This window comes from Melozone crissalis, unplaced genomic scaffold, assembly GCF_028551555.1.
Source record: "Melozone crissalis strain CALT ecotype California unplaced genomic scaffold, PUWL_Pcris_2 ptg000088l_1, whole genome shotgun sequence".
In the NCBI taxonomy this organism is placed as follows: domain Eukaryota; kingdom Metazoa; phylum Chordata; class Aves; order Passeriformes; family Passerellidae; genus Melozone; species Melozone crissalis.
Genome location: NW_026535865.1, coordinates 1,851,458 through 1,870,193, shown reverse-complemented (window position 1 = coordinate 1,870,193; position 18,736 = coordinate 1,851,458). Strand labels below are relative to the sequence as shown.

The window sequence follows — 18,736 nt, the reverse complement described above, 5'->3', positions numbered from 1 at the left end:
ATCCAGGCTTTGTTAAACACACCCAGGGATAGGGACTGCACCACCTCCCCGGGCAGCCATTGCAGAACTTTATCACCCTTTGTGTAAAAAACTTTTTCATGGTATCCAACCTGAATTTCCCTTGGCGCAGCTTGAGGCTGTGTGCTCTGGTTCTGTGAGCGCTGCCTGGAGACAGAGCCCAGCCCCAGCTGAGCACAGGCACCTTTCAGGAGCTGCAGAGAGCGATGGGGGCACCCCTGAGTCTCCTTTTCTCCAGGCTGAGCACCCCCAGCTCCCTCAGTCCCTTGGGTCTTGGCCAAGTCAGTTCTCAGTGGGCTGCTGGATTTCTGCCCCTGGTGCAGGGACAGCCAGGACAGTCTGTAATCCTCAGGGTGGGGTGTCCAGGACCCTCTGAGGGTGGGCAGGATGATGTGCACAGGGCCATCAGCTGCTCTGGGTACCCCTGAGATCCAGCAGCATAGGACAGGAGGGAGATCCAGCCTGGAGCCCCTCACAGTGTGAGACCCCACTCCAGGGGAGCCCTGGGCATTCACAGCCCAAATCCCAGCTCCAGTGTGACCCCAAATTCGGCTCCAGTGTGACCCCAAATCCCAGCTGTTCCCACCTGGCACAGAGCCCGCACAAGGGCCAGGCTGAACCCAGCAGGGTCAGGGCAATCCCAGCCCTGAGCACAGCCTGGGGATGAGCTCAGACCTGAGGGAAGGACTTGGGGTGTTGGTGGGTGAGAGGCTCAGGCTGCCCCAGAAACCCCCCCTGTGCTGGGCTGAGCCCCAGCGTGGGCAGCAGGGCAGGGGGGGATTCTGCCCCTCTGCCCCTGGGCTCAGGTCAGACCCCACCTGCAGAGCTGCCCCAGCCCTGGGCAACAGCAGCAGGAGGACGTGGGGCTGCTGCAGCCAGGCCAGAGGAGCCACGGAGATGCTGCCAGGGCTGGAGCCCCTCTGCTCTGGAGCCAGCCTGGCACAGCTGGGCCTGCTCACCTGGACAGGAGAAGGCTCCAGGGACACCTCAGAGCCCCTTTTGGGGCCTGAAGGGGCTCCAGGAGAGCTGCAGAGGGACTGGGGACAAGGCCTGCAGGGACAGGACACAGGGAATGGCTCCCACTGCCACAGGGCAGGGCTGGGTGGGAGATTGGGAATCAGGAATTGTGGAATCCATCCCTGGAATGGATTTCCCAGAGCAGCTGGGGCTGCCCCTGGATCCCTGACAGTGCCCAAGGCCAGGCTGGACAGGGCTGGGAGCAGCCTGGGACAATGAAGGCGGTCTCTGCCATGGCAGGGATGGCACTGGATGGGCTCTGAGGTCCCTCACAGCCCGAACCGCTCTGCAATTCTGTGACACCGGCAGGGACACAGCCCCATTGTGTCGCTCAGTGTGGCCCCTCAGGTGTGTCCCCCTCGCCCCTCTGGCCCAGGGCGACTCCGGCCCCTCCCGGGCTGAGGGTGAGGAGGGGTCCCAGACCGGCTCCCCCCCCCCCCCCCCCCCCCCGCCATTCCGCAGCGCTGGTCCCGCCCGCTCCCCCCGTACTGACAATGGTTCGTTCCGCACCTCTCTGGGCCGTCCCCGCCGCTCTGGCGCCCCCCTGCGGATGGCCGCGCGCGCTCCCCCCCGGGGCTGCGCAGTGGTACAGCCCGCACATCCCCCCCCCAGCTGCCCGATGGACCGGCCCTTGCTCCCCCCCTTCCTCAGCTCATTGGGCCGGTCCGGCCGCTCTGCGCACATGGGATGGAGCGGTCCACCCGCACCCCGGGGGGGGGACGGGCGGAATAGGTACCGGGAGCCGCGGGAATGGCACTGCCTGGCCCGGGTGCGGGGCAGGGAAGCTCCGTGTGCCCCATTGCTGCTCATCCCTGCCCATCACGGGTCAATCATTGCCCCATCGCTGCCCATCGCTGCCTCCATCACTGCCCCATTGCTGCTCATCCCTGCCCATTGCTGCCCATCGCTCTCCATCCCTGCCCCATCACTGCCCCCGTCACTGCCACATTACTGCCCATCGCTGCCCCATCACTGCTCCATCCCTGCCCAATCACTGCCCCATGACATCACTGCCCCATCACACTGCCCCATCACTGCCCATCATGTCTCCATCACATTGCTCCCCATCCCTGCCCATTACTGCCCATCACTGCCGCCATCACTGCCCCCATTATTGCCCCATCACTGCCCCCATCGCTGCCCATCACTGGTCAATCGTTGCCCCATCACATCGCTGCCCATCACGGCTCCATCCCTGCCCATCACTGCTCATGACTGCCCATCCCTACCTCCATCACTGCCCCCATCCCTGCCCCATCACATCCCTGTCCCATTGCTGCCCATCACTGCCCCCATCATTCCCCATCCCTGCCCCTATCACTGCCCTCATCACTGCCCCATACCTGCCCCTCCCTGCCCCATCACATCCCTGCCCCATCACATCCCTGCCCCATCGCTGGCCATTCCTGCCCCCATTGTTGCCCCATCCCTGCCCATCATTCCCCATCCCTGCCCATCCCTGCTCATCCCTGTCCATCTCTGCCCCCATCCCTGGCGATCACTGCCCCATCCCCGCCTCACTATTGCCCCACACATACGGGGCAGTAAAACCACCCCAAACCCCCGCCCAGCCCCACACCCACCGCCCCCAGCCCCACCGGGACCCCGCTGTCCCCGGGGTGTCCCCGGGTGTCCCCGGGCGCGGTGGCACGGCCGGCACTAAGCCAGTGACTCTTAATCCACCGGCCAGCGTTATTAGTTCAGCTCCCCAGGCATTTCCCGCAGTAATTGCGCTGATCTGCCAGGGATTATGCGCTGCCACCGCAACGATGGATGATGTTTTAATTTGAGCTGGGCATCTCCGGGGAGGGCAGGGCAGGCCTGAGACCCCCTGAGCCCTTTCAGAGCCCCAGTGTGCGGTGAAGGGGCTGGTCAGAGCTGGTTCAGGGTGGAACCTGCACACTGGTGGTCCATCAAGCTGGACAGCCGTGTCCAGTGATCCCAGCTGGGTGGGAATGGGGTTCAGCTCCTCCTGCATGGCTGGGGAAGGCTCTTCCCAAATCCCAAATTGCTGCTGGGCTGGGGTGAACGATCACAGTCCCAGCTCCATCCTGCCTGGAGGGAAACCCACGGGAAAAGGGCTCCTGTCACCTCCTCCCCTCCAAAGGCAGCACAGAAACTCCCTCCTCGACGTTACCTTTAAATATGACCCCCACCCCGCGCTGTTCCTTCTGGTAACGCAGCAATTAATCACGGCGAGGATGGGATGGATTTGTAATCAGCTCCCCCCCTCCCACCGCCCCCATTTCGCAGCCCTGGGTGTTTTTCCCGGCTCCCCCGCCCCATTCCGTGCGGGGATGGGGCCAGCGCAGCCCATTGATCCTGCCCGGTCGATTTTATTGAAACTCCCACGAGTGGCTTTAACTGCGTGTTGGATATTGCTGGCACATCACTTTGATGGCGACGTGACCGGCGGGAGCTCGCGGGCAGGTTTGAGGGGAGGGCTGCGGGAAGGGGGATCCATCCCGCAGGAGCTGCCCCATTCCTGCCCCATTCCTTCCCCCAATTCCCTGTGCACTCCTTACCCCATTCCCTGTCCCATTCCCTGCCCCAATCCATGCCTCTATTCCTTATCCTAGTCCTTACCCTATTCCCTGCCCTAATTCCTGCCCCATTCCCTGTGCATTCCCTGCCCCAACCCCTGCCCCATTCCCTACCTTAATTCCCTACCCCATTCCCTACCTTAATTCCTGCTTCATTCCCTGCCCCAATCCCTGCTTGCTCCCTGCCCCATTTCCTGCCCTAATCCCTGTCCCCATTCCCTGCCCCATTCCCTGCTCTATTCCTTACCCCATTCCTGCCCTATTCCCTGCCCCTATTCCATACCCCTCTCCCTTACCCCTTTCCCTGCCCCATTCCTTGCCTTTATTCCATGCCTCTACTCCCTGCCCCATTGCCTGCCCTGCTTGCTCCCTTCCCCTAATCCCTGCCCCATTCCCTGTCCCTATTCCCTGTGCATTCCTTGCCCCATTCTCTGCCCTAATTCCTGCCCCATTCCCTGCCTCTGTTCCAGCCCTACTCCCTTCCCCTGTTCCCTGTCCCTATTCCTTACCCCATTCCCTACCTCCATTCCCTGTTCCATTCCTATTCCCTGCCCTGCTTCCTCCCTGCCCCTATTGCCTTGCCCCATTCTCTGCCCCTATATCCTGTCCCCATTCCCAGCCCCATTCCCTGCCCTATTCCTTATCCTATTCTTTACCCCATTCCCTGTCCCTATTCCTTACCCCATTCCCCTGCCCCATTCCCTTGCCCCATTCCCTGCCCTAATCTTTACCCATTCCCTGCCCCTATTCCCAGCCTCATTCCCCGTGCATTTCCTGCCCCATTTCCTGCCCACTTCCCTGCCCTATTCTTTATCCTATTCCCTATCCCTATTTTCTGTCCCTATTCCCTGCCCCATTCCCTGCTCTATTCCTTACTCCATTACCGTCCTCATTCCTTGTCCCCATTCCCTGCCCATGGAATGGGACAGCAGAGCTGGGGAAGGGGCTTGGGATGGTTCCAGGGAATGGTTTCTCTTGGAAAGGGGTTTGGGGGTAAAATGGGTTGAGAAGGAAATGAGAGAGTGAAGGAGGGAAAGGGGAAAAGAAAGCAGAGAGAAATGAGTGAAAAGGAAAGGGAGTAAAGTGAAGGAAGAGAGAGAAAAGGGAGAAGGGGGAAAGGAGGAGATGCAGAAGAAGAGAGAAAAAGGGAAAGAAAAATAAATAAGAAAAAAAAGATAAAAGAAAAAGAGAAATAAAAGGAAAAGAAAAAATTAGGAAAAGGGGGAAAGAAAAGGGGAGAGAAAAAGGAAAAAAAAAAGAAAAACAAATTAAGGGAGGAAAAAAGGAGAAAAAGAAAACGTAAAAGAAGAAAAGAAAAAGGGGAAAGAAAACAAAGAGGAGGAAGAGCAAAGGGGGGATAGGAGGGAACGAGGGGACCCTTGGGTGGCACAGTTGTGCCCAGGGAAATGCCCAGCAGCCCCTTTGTTTCCCCTTTCCATTCCTGCCTCTTTTCTCCTGTTCTTGCAAAGCAGGAGACACTGCCAGGCACTGCCAGGTGACAGTGACACTGCTGGGGGGCACTGCCAGGGGACACTGACACTACCAGGATGCTACCAGGTGAAGAACCTGGCTTGCCCCAGTGCCCTAAATGTCCCCCAGGGTCCCTTTTCCCAAGGATGAAGAACCTGGCTCACCCCCAGGTAACAACAGCAGGGCCACCACCACCTCACCATGGTGACAGAAACCAGAGCAAAGAAATCATCTGGGGTTTTTTTTCTTGGGGGTGGTGAAGGTAAAGGAATCAGTATTTTGGGGTGAAAAAGGCTGTTGGGGTATTGAGGAGATGCTTTTAGAATTTTTCCAGGAAAAGCCAGCTAGTTTGGAATCATCTTTCCTCGAATAAATGCCCTGATTTTGATGATTTGTTCTCAATTTCTGTTTTCTGGCTGCCTGTGTGTGCAGGCCAGTGAGCCAGTGGCTTTGGGCAGTCCAGCAGAGGAGTTCCCAGGGAAACACCAGGACAGGGATTCCCTGATTGCACTTGAGAAATGTCACCAAAATCCCACAGCTTGGCCCCAAAAAGAGGATTAACATCAGGCATTGATCCAAGCATCCATTTCCAGAGGCCTTGGGGGGACTCTGAAGCCTGGCAGGGCAGTGTCACCATCCCACCCTCTCCCTGCCCCATACCCTACCCCATTCCCTGCCCTATTCCCTGCCCCATTCCATGTCCTATTCCCTACTCCATTCCCTGCTCTATTCCCTGCCCCATTCCATGTCCTATTCCCTACTCCATTCCCTGCTCTATTCTCTGCCCCATTCCATGTCCTATTTTCCCCTTTTTCCTGCCCCATTCCCAGCCCTATTCCCTGCCCTATTTGCTCCTATTCCCAGCCCCATTCCCTGCCCCATTCCCATCCCTATTTGCACCCATTCCCTTCCCCTATTCCCTTCCCCTATTCCCTGCCCCATTCCCTGCCCTATTCCCTTCACCTATTTCCTGCTCCATTCCCTTCCTCTATTCCCTGCCCTATCTGCCCCCATTCCCTATCCCCATTCCCTGCCCCATTCCTTGCCTTAATCCCTGTCCCATTCCCTGCCCCATTCCCTGCCTCTATTCCCTGTTCTATTCCCTGCCTCATTCCTTGTCCTATTTGCCCCTATTCCCTTCCTCTATTCCCTGCCCCATTCCCAGCCCTATTTGCCTCCATTCCCTGCCTTATTCCCTTCCCCTATTCCCTTCCCCCATTCCCTGCCCCATTTGCCCCCATTCCCTTCCCCTATTCCCTGTCCCATTTGCCCTCATTCCCTGTCCCCATCCTCTGCCCCTATTCCCTGCCCATATTCCCTGCCCTAATCCCTGCCCCATTCCCAGCCCTATTTGCCCCCATTCCCTGTCTCTATTCCGTCACATTTCCTGCCCCTATTCCCTTCCTCTATTCCCTGCCCCCATTTGCCCCTATTCCCTGTCCCCATTCCTTGCCCCATTCCATGCCTTAATCCTTCCCCCATTCCCTGCCCCTATTCCCTTCCTCTATTCCCTGTTCCATTCCCTGCCCCATTCCCTGTCCTATTTGCCCCTATTTCCTGCCCTATTCGCTTCTCCCATTCCCTTCCCCTATTTCCTGCCCCATTTCCCCCCATTCCCAATCCCCATTCCCTGTCCTATTTGCCCCCGTTCCCTGGAGTTGGGGGGCGGATGGGGAAGGGTCCCCCCATTTTGGGGAGGCTCTGGGAGCCCAAACCCCTTTGGCATCGAGCACCGAGCATCCCATCCCAGCCCAGCTGCGGCTCCATCCCCACAGGAACCGCAGCGAGATCCGCCCCCACCCCGGGCTGGGATTATCGGGGGGTTCCGCGCCGGGACAAACAAGAGACCCTCAGAAAATGGGGGGAAAACACGGAATAGGGTCAGATCAGTGTGAAAATGGCAGCGGTGGGAGCAGATCCCGGAGCGCTGAGATCTCTGTCAGCCCCTGATGCTATCGCCCGTCAGCACATCCCGCTGCATTTGCAATTTTATCCCTCGTGGAGAAGCTTCGCTCGTTACCGGCTCCTTATCGGCCACAAAGGGACCTCGAAAGGCTCCGGGCACCCGAGAATTGTTACTTGGTCCAAAGGTCCACGTAAAAATTCTTTACCATCTTTACCAAATTCTTTACCGTCTTTTACCAACTTTACCATTCCTTCTGCATTTACCACTAGGCCATAGAAACTGCTTGGGAAAGACTCTATGAAGGGAAATAAGATGGACTGACCCCTCCCTAGGATATTCTCTGAAAATCTACCAAGCCTGAAATTACAGATTTGGGGTAAATGCTAAAAAGAAACTGATAACAGAGTTCAGGGAAGTTTCAGTTCACTATCAGGAGACATTTCTGTAGCAGTAGGTTAGATAAATGTTTATGAAAGACGATAGTTGATCCTGGAATGAGTCAGGATATGAATCAAGGACTTGAGATCTCTTTCAGATAGTTGGTTCCATATTTTCTCGGTCATTTTCCAATGCCTCCCTTCCTCAGATTTCATAACCTGGTGCTGCCAGAGCTCTGCCCTGTGCTGCTCATCCTCTCTGCCGCCCAGGGAAACTGAGGCATGAGGGGGGAGCTCATCCATGGCCATGTCATGGCTCGTGTCTCTCCAATGGTGGCTTTGGGACGTTTCCCAGGGGTCAAAGCCACCCTTGCCATGGCCCTTGGCTGCCCCAGACCGTGCCCTGCTCTCACTGTGGGGACTCCTTGGGGCCCGAGGTGTTTGCCCTGCTCTTGGTCCTTTTGGGGGTTCTGTAGGGTCTCCAACAGCCAAACCTGACACTTTGGGTTCTCACAGAGCCCTCAGCGCTGTGCCACACACCGACCCCCCTCGGCGCACCCAAACCCCCAGGCCAGAATATTCAGGGATCTCTGGAGTCATTCCTGCAGCAGGAGCTCAGCTCTCCTCCAGCCTGATGGGATGGGAGACCTGCAGCTCCCCTTGGTGCCTCCTCCTGCTGAACCTGAGCTCAGCAGAGGGGGGTTGGCAGCAGCAGGAAAAGCTGCAATTTGCTCTTCCTTTTTATTTTTTCTTTTCTTTTTTGGGAGGTTTTTTTGGTTTTGTTTTTTTTTTTTTTTTTGTTTGTTTGTTTGTTTGTTGTTGCTTTGGGGTTTTTTTTTGGTCAAGACATTGGGATTTTCCTCCCTCCTCTGCAAGCACGGAGGATACAGCCAGTCCCAGCCTTCCCTGCTTTCCCCTCCTGCTCCATAAAGAGATTTTCCATTTCCCTCTCCCAGGCTGGGCAGAGCTGAGCCACCCTCAGCCTGCCAGGGCTGACGAGGTTTCCCAAATCCCAAAGTGAATCCAAGCAATACGAACGACCCTGCCCATCTCAGCCCAGCATCCCTGCATCCCCCCCATGTGGGCAAGGCTTGACTTCAGCACCTGTGAAACGTCTTAAACCCAATTCCTCCAGCCATAAAACACCCGTGAAATGGCTTTAAAATAATTTCTGAACCTCCTCTCCTTGCACTGCAAAAGCCACCAGTGTTTAGAGCATTGATGCAGATCCCTGATAGAATATATACATATATATATAAATAAATATTCCATTATATATATTCCAAGAATATATATAATTCTTGGAATTCTATATAATCCAATCTATATAATTCTATATAATCCATGAATGATCCTAATAACGTAACAAAATTATATATAATTTTATATTTATAATTAATAAAAATTTAAATAAAATAATTATGAATGTAATATTTAAATAATATAAATATATATTATATATTTATAATAAATAGCATAAGCAATAACTTAGCAAATTTATATATATATGTATAAAAACAACTTAGCAAATATATACACACATATATATATAATATATATATGTGTATATATATATATATGTATGTATGTATGTATATGAAAAAATAAATTTTCTAAGTTATTAGGGTCATTCTTAAAATCCTACCCATGTCCATACAAACATCTTTCAATTTTAATATTGGGTCCTTATTTTTTAAATACTCTGGTCCCTCTTTCCAGCACCAGAGAATCCACGTTGCCTCTTTGCTTTGCTATTTTTTAACAGCACCAAATGGTTTTAAAAATCCATTTCTCCCATCCCAGCCAGACTTGCTTTACATCTTGCTGGATACAGAGATCTCCCTGTATCATCTGAGGTATTAACGAGATTTTTGAATTTCCATTAAATCAGCAAATTTTGCCGCTCAGCGGCCTCAGTCCTGCATGGAGCCAGGATTAAACACATTCCAAACACTGCCAAAAGCTGCTGCTGGCCGGCATCTCCCTGCATGGCTTCTGGATGAGGATGGAGGGGAACATTTTGGACTCCACCTTCCCTTTTGGGCCCGTTTCCAACACCAGGGGCTGCCCCGACCTCTCTGTGCTGCGCTTGGGGCTGTGCAGGAGCAGGGCCCTGCTGGGACCTGTCCTAGGTTCATGGGACTCATCCTGGGTTAATGGGGCTGTCCTGGGTTCATGGGACCTGTCCTGGGTTAATGGGACTGTCCTGGGTTCATGGGACTCATCCTGTGCTCCTTTAAGCCTCAACTTCTTGCCAAACTCCAGGAATTTGGGCATCTCAGCTCAAATCCAAAGAAGAAGCCGTGAAGGTGGATATGGGGTGAGGGCAGATCAAAGCTGCCCAACGCCTCCACTCCTGCTTAGGCCTGGCCTCCCTCTGCTGGAACCTTTCCAAAAACCTCAGGGAACCTCAGGAGACTCCAAAAACCTCAGGGAACCTCCGAGACTGCTCCTGTCCTGGGGAAGGTGACTGCTCCAGTTCTGTCCCAGCCAGGGAAGCAGCAATTCCCACAGGGAACACGGCCTGTCCTGCTGGGATTCTCTCCCAGCACCCCAAATTGCACCCAAGGTCCGGAGCAGGAGGAGCATTTCCACACCCTGACCGAGCTGCCATGGCTCAGTTCCTTCAAACCAGCCTCTGATGGAGTTTATTTCATTTCAAATCTTATTTTTGTGTTTCCAGTCAGCCATCAGCGCCCTGCTCCCAAGCCACAACAGCCTCACACCATGAGCTCTCTGTGCCAGGAGCTTCCTGCAGGGATTTTTGTTTCCTTTACACCCAGGTGATGCCCAGGGCAAGGCAGGACATTGCCGAGGCAAGAAAACACGAGCCTGGGCCCTGCCTCTGCTCTTTTCCTCCTTCACCATCCCTCCTCTTCCTCTGCTTTTTTGGCACCAAGGGAGCCGGGCAGAAAACGCAGAGATGGGAGCACAGAGCTTCCTCCTCACCCCTCAGAGGGGCACAGCTGCCCCCAAAGAACCACAGGCTCCCCAGCCCTGCAGCTGCCTCTGAGCAGAATGAGAAAATATTGGATTTGTTTCGTGAAGGGGAAAAAAAATAAAAAAAAATAAAAAAAAATAAAATCCAATATTCTGTCTGCGATCCCAGACTCCGTGCCTGGTTATGGCAGGAAAACGCTGTAAATCTCCCCTTTCCCCACCAGCTGGGAGAGAAAAACCCATTTTCTTTTAATATTCTTATTTTTCTCCTGGTCTAAGCCCCATCATTTTGCAGTCAGCTCTGCAATCTCTTTGTTGACCAGGGCTCAAACCTGCTCTCCCGGCTCCCCCGACCCCGGCAAGTCGCCTCGCACACCCTTCCCAGCAGCTCCCAGGCAGCGGCAATGAGATTTTAATAGATGTATTTTCAAATTAGTTCTGGGCCTTTCAAGACTTATCAGTTAAATGAGGTTTTTCAAATTGATTCAAAGGTCACTCCGAGAGTTTTCTCTTCTCTGTTATCTCTCCCTTATGGTTTCAGTGGCGATTGACAGGACAAGGAAAAAAAATTATCACCCCCGTGTTGTACACCCAGAAAAAGATAAACCCGACAAAAACCCACCCAAAACGCGAACCCAAATTAAAAGGAGGCGGTAAGAAAAGCTCCAGGCGTGGCCCCCGGGGCTGGGACGATGCTCAGAGCCCGCGGGGGATTTGGGGAGCAGCGTTTGGGGGAGCAGAGCCCCGCGGGCGCGGGTGGGGGGCAGAGGGGAGCGCGTTTCCTGGGGGTGTGGGGAAGGAACCCCATTTAATGTTTAACCTGCGCGAGGTTTATTGGCCCCTTCCGAGGCGCAGATTAGGAGCAAACAGAAAAACAGCCGCGGGCGGAGCGAGGCGGCCCCGCCGCGCTGATAAGGAGGAGGCGCGGAGGGTGCGGGGAGCTGCGGGACACGGGAAATGGGGGACACCGGGAACTGAGGGACACGGGAAATGGGGGACACCGGGAGCTGCAGGACACGGGAAATGGGGGACACCGGGAGATGCGGGACACAGGAAATGGGGGACACCGGGAACTGAGGGACACGGGAAATGGGGGACACCGGGAGCTGCAGGACACGGGAAATGGGGGACACCGGGAGATGCGGGACACAGGAAATGGGGGACACCGGGAACTGAGGGACACGGGAAATGGGGGACACCGGGAGCTGCGGGACACGGGAAATGGGGGACACCAGGAACTGCGGGACACGGGGTGCAGGAATGAGGGACAGCAGGAACTGCGGGGTTCGGGAATGAGGGACACCGGGAGCTGTGGGAAATGGGGTTCAGGCAATGAGGGACATCAGGAGCTGCGGGACACGGGAAATGGGGGACACCAGGACCTGAGGGACACGGGAAATAAGGGACACCAGGAGCTGCGGGGTTCGGGAATGAGGGACACCGAGAGCGGTGGGACACGGGGTGCGGGAATGAGGGACACCAGGAGCTGCGGGACACGGGGTGCAGGAATGAGGGACACCGAGAGCTGTGGGAAATGGGGTTCAGGAATGAGGGACACCAGGAGCTGCGGGACACGGGCAGTGAGGGACGCCAGGAACTGCGGTTCGGGAATGAGGGACACCAAGAGCTGAGGGACACGGGATTCAGGCAATGAGGGACACGAGGAGCTGCGGGATTCAGGAATGAGGGACACCAGGAGCTGCTGGACACGGGCAATGAGGGACATCGGGAGCTGCGGGGTTCGGGCAGTGAGGGACACCAGGAGCTGCGGGACACGGGCAATGGGAGACACCAGGAACTGCGGTTCGGGAATGAGGGACACCAGGAGCATCGGGATGTGGGCAATGAGAGACGCCAGGAGCTGCGGGGTTCAGAAATGAGGGACACCAGGAACTGCGGGACACGGGGTTCGGGAATGAGGGGACACCAGGATCTGAGGGACACGGGAAATGGGGGACACCAGGAACTGCGGTTCGGCAATGAGGGACACCAGGAGCTGCGGGACACGGGAAATGGGGGACACCAGGAACTGCGGGACACGGTGTTCAGACAATGAGGACCACCAGGAGCTGCGGGGTTCAGGAATGAGGGATATCAGGAGCTGCGGGACACGGGGTGCAGGCAGTGAGGGACACCAGGAGCTGCGGGATGTGGGATTTGGGAATAAGGGACACCAGGACCTGAGGGACACGGGAAATGAGGGACATCGGGAGCTGCGGAGTTCAAGAGTGAGGGACACCAGGAGCTGCGGGACACAGGAAATGAGGGACACAAGGAGCTGAGGGGTTCAGCAATGAGGGACACCAGGAGCTACGGGGCCGGGCAGGGGGGGACACCAGGAGCTGCGGGATTCAGGCAATGAGGGACACCGAGAGCTGCGGGGTTCAGGAATAAAAGACACCAGGAGCTGCGGGACACGGGGTGCGGGAATGAGGGACACCGGGAGCTGCGGGGTGCAGGAATGAGGGACACGAGGAGCTGCGGGATTCGGGCAATGAGGGACACGAGGAGCTGCGGGATTCAGGCAATGAGGACCATCAGGAGTGCGGGGTTCAGGAATGAGGGATATCAGGAGCTGGGGGACACGGGGTTCAGGCAGTGAGGACCATCAGGAGCTGCGGGACACGGCGCAGGGCGAGCAGCGCAGCGCGCAGCGGCCGCACCCGCGCAGCCGGGGACGCCGGCGGTGGCTGCTCCGAGCGAGCGGCTCCAGATCGGCGGAGAAAGTCGCCTCTAATTCACGAAATCCCAAAACTTGCTTCAAAAGGGGCTTTAAAGCTCATCTCGTTCCAACTGTATTTACGAGCTAAAAAAAATTTAGCAAAATAAAATAAGAATTTAAGAAAAAAAATTAAGAAATTCAAGTTTAAAATATATATATATATATAATCCAAACCAAAACAAAAAAAACCCACACTTTTAAAGGTTTGGTTTGGTGGTTTTTGTTTCCCAGCTGGGACAAAGCTTTCCCTCCTTCCTTTCCCGAATCTTTCTCCGATTTCCAGCCTGGGCAGCTCTCCCGGGCCGGGAGGAGCCGCTGCGAACCAGGAGCCCCAAAATCTCGTTTTCGCCTATTTTACGGCGACAAAACCCATTCGCTCCCGGTCCTCCAAAGCTCTCCACGGCTGCGGCGCCTTTTTCCCGTCGCCTGCGGCCATGCGCGGATCGAAAGCATCGAAACCGTGCGCGGTTTTCTGCCGCTCTCCCGGGCCAGGACCGGGCCAGGACCGGGGCCGCCCGGTGCTCGGGGACCGCGGGCCGGGAGGAGCCGTCGTTGGGCCAAAGTCGTTTGAAAGAGGCTGAAATTAAAACAAAACTCGTGAAAAAAAAATTTAAAAAAATATATATTTCCCGAGGTTTTATTCAGCGCCATCTTGTCGTTTTTTCTAGCCCGTCTGTGTATTAATTCGCGGTATTAATTAGTGATATTAATTATTGGTGTTGGCAAAACTCTCGGGCATTTGCCTCGGCCCAGCCCCGCGGTTGTGCTCGCAGTTCCGGGGTGGTTTTGGGGTTTGTGTTGAAAAACGACGCTTTGTGCTGCGGTGGAGACGTGTTCGGGGAAGGGATTCATGGGAAAGGGAGAATTAAAAAAGAAAGGAAAAGAAAGAAATGGAAAGGAAGAAAAAGAATGGAAAAGAAAGGGAAAGAAAGGAAAAGAAAGGAAAAGAATGGGAAAGAATGGGGAAAAAAGGAAGAAAGGAAGAAAAATGAAAGAAAGAAGGAAGGCAAGAAAGAAGGTCAGAAGGCAAGAAGGCAAGAGAGAGAGAAAGAGAGAAAGAAAGAAGGAAGAAAGGAAGAAAGAAAGAAAGAAAGAAAGAAAGAAAGAAAGAAAGAAAGAAAGAAAGAAAACGAACAAAAACAAGTTAAAACAAACAAAAAAAAATTAAAATGAAGAACGAAAAAACGGGAGTGGGAGGTTGAAGTGTTAATGGAAAAACAAAACGAAAGGTTGGAGAGGGAAAGGAGAAGCGAATGTAAAAGCAGCAGGAGCTGCCGGGCCCCTCGGGACCAGCCGCACCCCACGCGTGGGGTGAATTCCACGCACAGCCGGGGAAAACCCGACAGGAGAGATCCCCGAGCGCCCCAAAGGGGCACCACGGCCTCGCCGCCCTCCCAAGAAATAACCACGAGCGAATTTCCTGGTGCTGAGCGTCGGAATAAATCGGGGAGGGGGCTCCCAACGGAGGGGGCAGCGATGGGGGCGCACCCAGAGCCACGCGAGGGACGCGCAGGGTGGGGAGGACACGCGGGGATGGGGGCGCAGGAACGCTCCCAGCTCCCCCATCGCCCCTCGGGGACGGGGCCGGGGCCTTTCCGCCCCCAGAGCACCGGGGTTTAGCGGGTGCGGGTCACATCTCTGCAGGGACCCCCAAAAGTGGCACCGTGGGAGCTCCGCGTCCCCCACGGGCCCTGGCGGAGCTGGTGGGGATTAATGCGGAGCGGGAGATGAACGGCCCGAGGGGACGGGCTGGGCACGGCCAGCTGCTGCCCAGATGTTTCTCCGTGGGACCCCTCCTCTTGTGCGGAGCCCCTTGGGGCCAGCGGGGCCGGAGGGAGCGGGGGGCGGCAGGAGCTGCGGCCCCCTCATCTCCCGGCTGAATAATTAATTAATGGTTCATCTGCGGAGGGGCGGCGGGACGGGGGGAACTGGGCTGGAAAGAGGAGAAAAGCGGCGGGTGCCATTTCTAAGGGCCCGGCGTGGTCATCGATCCGCGGCTCAGTGACTCGGACTAATCCATCAGATGGACTCCTGCGGGCCCGGACCGGGACCGGGACCAGGGCTGGGATCAAAAATAGGAACAAAAAAAAAAAAAAAAAAAAGAGAGAAGAGGAATAAGAATAGGATCGGGTCCAGGAACAGGAACAGGACCAGGACCAGGACCAGGAATAGGAATAGAACCAGGAGCAGCACGAGGAATAGGAATAGGAATTTAAATAGGAATAGAACCAGGAGTAGGACGAGGAATAGGAATTGGAATAGGAATAGAACCAGGAGCAGAACGAGGAATAGGAATTGGAACAGGAATAGAACCAGGAGCAGAATGAGGAATAGGACCAGAAAGAGAAATAGGGATAGAACCAGGAATAGGATCAGAACCAGTACCAGTCCGTGTCCCGGCCGTGCCACACGAGCACAAAAGTCAAACACTTTTTTTTTTGTTTTTTGCCTTATACCGGGAAGGAAAAATTCCTCTCGCCGCCCAGGTCCCATCCCTGCTTGCCGAAAGTGGCAACCATCGGGAGCCCTCCAGGCCCCCAGCCTGGAAAGGAACGGGAAAGGACGGGCGCGCTCACCCCAAGGCCTCGGGCTGGGGATTCACCGGCACCGATCGGGGGGCTCGGGCTCGGCCCCCCCAGCGCTGCCCCTTCCCCCGGAGCCGCCGCTCGGGGCTGGGGCGGAACCAGGGCCGGGCCCGGGCGGGCGAGAGGGTGGAAAGAGCGAAACGAAAGCGGGACCGAGCGGGGCCCGGGGCCGGAACAAAGCGGCAGAACCGGGGGGGCGGCTCGGCAGAGCCCCTCCAGGAGCGGACCCGGTCCCGCGTGGGGAGCTCGGAGCGGCACGGGCAGGTTCAGGACGGGAGGTTGGGCTGGTGCTTGGTGGGTTTTTTCCTGTTTTCACGGACAGCAAATGAACAAACCCCGTTCCCCGGAAATCTGGGGGGTTGATTGCTGTAAATAATGGGGACATGGCGGCTCTGGCGGCGGGGGAAACGGCGCTAGGGAAGAAAATTAATTTTGGGGAGAATAAACCTCCCACGGCAGCGCAAAGAGGTGACAGCAGGGACAGGGACCCTACGAGCCGGTTGGGGACAGGGATCCCTGACCCGGGCCAGGGACAAGGAGCATTCCAGGCGGGCCGAGAAAAGGGTTCCCCCCGAGCTTCCCCCAGCTGCGGCCGCCTTTTCATCATCACCATCACGGATATGTTAAATTATTATTACTCCTATTATTTTTGAATTATTCATTATTATTTCCAATTCTGGCGAGGCAGAAGCCCGAGCCCGCTGCTCAATTAGCCCCAACAACGGGGGCATTAAACGGCCGATCGCGGCAGTGTTTAAATCTTTATTTACCAGAACCTTGTAAAGCCAGGAACAATTTGCATTCTATTAACTGCTTTTCAATAGGGCATCGACTGGAACTAAAAGATGCCACTACCCTGCCCTAATTAAAGAGCAACTGAATTACACTAAATACATATGAACGCTGCTCTTCCCCATAAATAACGGCGGGTCCTCGTCGCTGCCTTTGCCCGTCCCCACGGGGAGCTCGGATTTCTTAAAAAATAAATTAAAAAATCACTAACGTGTGTTTTGTCCGCCACGGCTCGGCCCCGCGGAGCCAAGAGCTCCGGTTGTGTTTCCGGGGGAGCGGCGCTGGGCCGGGGCTGGCGGGGAGCACCGGGCACAGCCCCGCTGTCCCCTCTGTCGCACCCTCCTGTCCCTTCCCCACCACCCCCGGCTCAGATCGCGCGTTCCTCCAGCACAGCCTCGGCCCAGAGCCGGCCCGGGACCGCGGGAACGGCGCTGAGAGACCTCGATCAGCCGGGATTGAGACACGGGGCTCGGCGCTTCTGCCGGGGGCAGCCCCGGCCCGGAGATTCCCCCGAGCGCGGCCCCGGCACCGAGAGGCGGCGGCCGAAGCGGCGCGGAGCAGTTCCAGGGTTTGCCACGGCCACGGGGCCGGTTCGGCGGCACCGAGAAGGAAATCCCCGCGGCAGGAGAACGGGCGGCGGCCAAGGGGCAGCTCTGGGCTCCCTCCAGCCGCGATCCCGCATCTCTCGCGGGCAGCGGCAGGCCCGGGGAGCGGGAGGTCGCCTTAGGTATAACTCACCTTAAACATCAATTCATTCCCTTTGGTCTTACGGTCACAAACCGGGTCGGTAACACCGCCCGGGCCCGGCCCCATTTCGTGATGGCAACCCCGGAACCCTCGAGGGTTCCCACTCGTGTTCGCAGCACCCCCTGACCCACCCGGCCGGAGGAGCCGAGCCGAGCCGTGCTGAGCCGTGCCGTGTCCTACCTGCCAGTCTGAGCGCCGACATCCTCTGAAATTCCGGCTCCTGCAACCATTTCCACATCCTGCGGAAAGTCTCCCGGCCGGACTTGAGCTTACTCCAGGGCTTGGGGTTCCGCAGCAGGTCCGACAGGGTCCCCTGGGAGCGGCACAAGATCCTCTGCGCGAAGATGGCCTGCGGGATGCTGTACCGCTTCAGCTCGGCCGTGATCCTCTGGGCCACCTCCTTGGTGTTGATCTCCTCCACCTGGCCGGAGCCGCCGGGCTGGGAGCCGGGGCCGGGCGCGGGGCGCTCCCGCTCGCCCAGCAGCGACGCTCCGGGCTGCCCGTGCGGGTGCCCGTGCGGGTGCATCCCGTTGAGCGGCGGCATCATGGCCGAGCTGGGCGCCGCCAGCCCCCGCGCCAGGTGCTCCTCGCCCCGGGACAGCATCGCGGCGTGCGAGTCGAAGCCGTTGGGCGAGAGCATCTTCTCGTTGGGCAAGTGGCCGGCGGGGCCGTAGGGAGCCAGCGGCTGCTGGGCGTTGTGGAGGCTGCCCAGCCCGTTGGGTAGAGGGGACAGGGGCTGCCCCATGGCCGGCATGTCCTTGGGGTAGTGGCTGTAGAGGTTGCCCATGGAGGCCAAGCTCCGCTCGTCGCGCATGAGGGTGAAGCTGCCGCTGACGTTGCCGGCCAGGCGCTGGTGCGGGTGGTGGTGGTGGTGGTGATGGTGAGGGTGGTGGAACTTCTCCGACACGGTGGAGATGGGCGGCAGGTGCTGCAGGGGAGTCAGCGTGGTGTAGGTGCTGCTCAGGCTCATGCCGGAGGGCGACTCGCAGGACATGCTCATGGCGGGGTGCAGCGGGGCTCCCAGGCTGTGCTCGCCGCGGTAGTCGCCCCCCTCCAGGATGGAGGCCATGCCCGAGACCATGGCGGGCCGGCCGTGCGGCACCAGGTTGCGGTGCGAGCTCTGCCGCCCGTGCGCGGGGCTCAGCAGCTCGGCGGGCTGCGAGTGCGGGACTCCGTGCAGGCTGCCCAGGTTCTCCATCGCCAGTTCCATGGTGGCCGCCGGGCTCTGCCGCTGCCTCGCCCGCTCGCTCGCTGCCTTCCTCCCCCACCCCCCCGCCGCCGCCGCCGCCGCCTCCTCCTCCTCCTCCTCCTCCACCGCCGCCCCCCCTCCCCGCGCCGGCTGCCCGGATTAATTCAGACTCCGCGCCCGGGGATCGATGTCCGCGCCCCGCGGTCAGGCCGGCATGGTGCGCCCGCCGCCCGCCCTGCCGTGCGCGGGGCTGGGGGCGCGGGGCTCGGCGCGGGCAGTGCGCGGGGCGCGGGGCTCGGTGCGGGGCGGCTGCGGAGCCTCGGCCGCCGGCTCCCGGCAGCCTCGCTCTGGCCCGCGGCGTGACGTCAGCGCCGCCCCGCCCCGCCCCCCCGGCGCACCGAGCCGCCCCCCCGCCCCTCTCCCGGTGCCG

General features: G+C 57.5%; 1 protein-coding gene across 1 annotated transcript in view; it reads right to left on the bottom strand.

Moving 5' to 3' along the window:
- ONECUT3 (one cut homeobox 3) overlaps window positions 1-18,327 on the bottom strand; it is a 29,714-nt gene extending 11,387 nt beyond the window's left edge. Inside the window, exon 1 of the mRNA XM_054290928.1 lies at window positions 17,298-18,327. Within this exon, the coding sequence (XP_054146903.1) occupies window positions 17,298-18,327 (1,030 nt within the window). The remainder of the gene's footprint in view (window positions 1-17,297) is intronic.
- Window positions 18,328-18,736: the final 409 nt, after the last annotated feature.